This window comes from Phalaenopsis equestris, unplaced genomic scaffold (genome assembly GCF_001263595.1).
Source record: "Phalaenopsis equestris unplaced genomic scaffold, ASM126359v1 Scaffold000437, whole genome shotgun sequence".
Lineage (NCBI taxonomy): Eukaryota > Viridiplantae > Streptophyta > Magnoliopsida > Asparagales > Orchidaceae > Phalaenopsis > Phalaenopsis equestris.
This window is the reverse complement of record NW_018164878.1, coordinates 11,390-12,514: the sequence shown is the minus strand read 5'-3', so window position 1 is coordinate 12,514 and position 1,125 is coordinate 11,390. Positions and strand designations below refer to the sequence as shown.

The 1,125-nt window shown below is 26.9% G+C and overlaps 1 protein-coding gene across 1 annotated transcript in view; it reads right to left on the bottom strand.

Moving 5' to 3' along the window:
* Window positions 1-1,125, bottom strand: part of LOC110027730 (pentatricopeptide repeat-containing protein At5g04810, chloroplastic-like) — a gene marked incomplete at its 5' end in the record, with an annotated part of 13,689 nt that overhangs the window by 10,230 nt on the left and 2,334 nt on the right. The window contains one exon of the mRNA XM_020729269.1: window positions 138-207. Coding sequence (XP_020584928.1) covers window positions 138-207 — 70 coding nt within the window. The remainder of the gene's footprint in view (window positions 1-137; window positions 208-1,125) is intronic.

Genomic DNA, 1,125 nt, shown 5'->3' with positions numbered 1-1,125 from the left:
GCTCGAGAACCATTAAAGTGGCTACATGGCACATGTGAAGCGTAACATCTAACAGATTCTTTGTATTTTTAGAATCTAATAATAAATATCATTAAGGTAGAAAAACCATTAAAATATGCACATTTAAACAAGCCTACCTTTGCGTACAAATTTATAAGACACCCATAACTGATAACAGAAGGTACAAAACCACATTCCTGAAAAAAAAAAACCAAACAAAGAAACCAAAAAGCCTAAAAGAATTAAAATTGCTTGCAGATTTATGCTAAACATGCTGATAAAATTATTTTATAATTAATACTTCACTGCTCATTCAAAAATAAAAAATTATACTCATTTGAATGAAAGCTAAATAAGAACAAATTCTACAAAGATAATTTACCCTCAACATGTGATATTGGACTTTTCAAGAATTAAATCTACTTAAATCAACTTAAACTTATCAAGTCGCCTAATAATTTTGGGAAATTATCGAATTGAGGGATAGCTCCTCATCACAAAGATGGATATTGCTTTCTCACTTTTCATGTTTTTGTTATCCCCTATATTGCATTTCTTTGCATTTTTTGTTGGCAGCTCTTTGTATTCATTTTTTATGTAACAATTTAATTGATAGTAAAAAAATTCTCCATAAAAGAGAGAGATTTTATTCCGATCTTTGTTTTTATGTCAGGATATTTTATGGACTTTCAGCTCAAGATCACATAGTTGAAAATAACATGTAACATCAAAAATGTTTACAGGTCTTTCTAACCTCATTACTCTTTCCTTAATACCCAGACAACTAAATAAGACATCAACGTCAAGATCATAATCTAATTTGGATGACAAAATTCCTCCCATTATATTTATATGGAAAAGTTTCATTCTCTCTACAATATTTCTTTTGATATTATTAACTTCAAACAAAAGAGAAAAAATAATAGGGCCTTTACATACATATCACCCAATTACTATGTATTTACATATCTAACATCTTTTTTTTTTTTGCATTTATATTGCTTTGATATTATAAATCTATCTAAGAGAATATACATTTAGCTTTTAAAACAATTAGTAAAAGTGATATTTTTGAATGTGATATTGAAGATTTGACCGTTATATATATATATATATATATATATA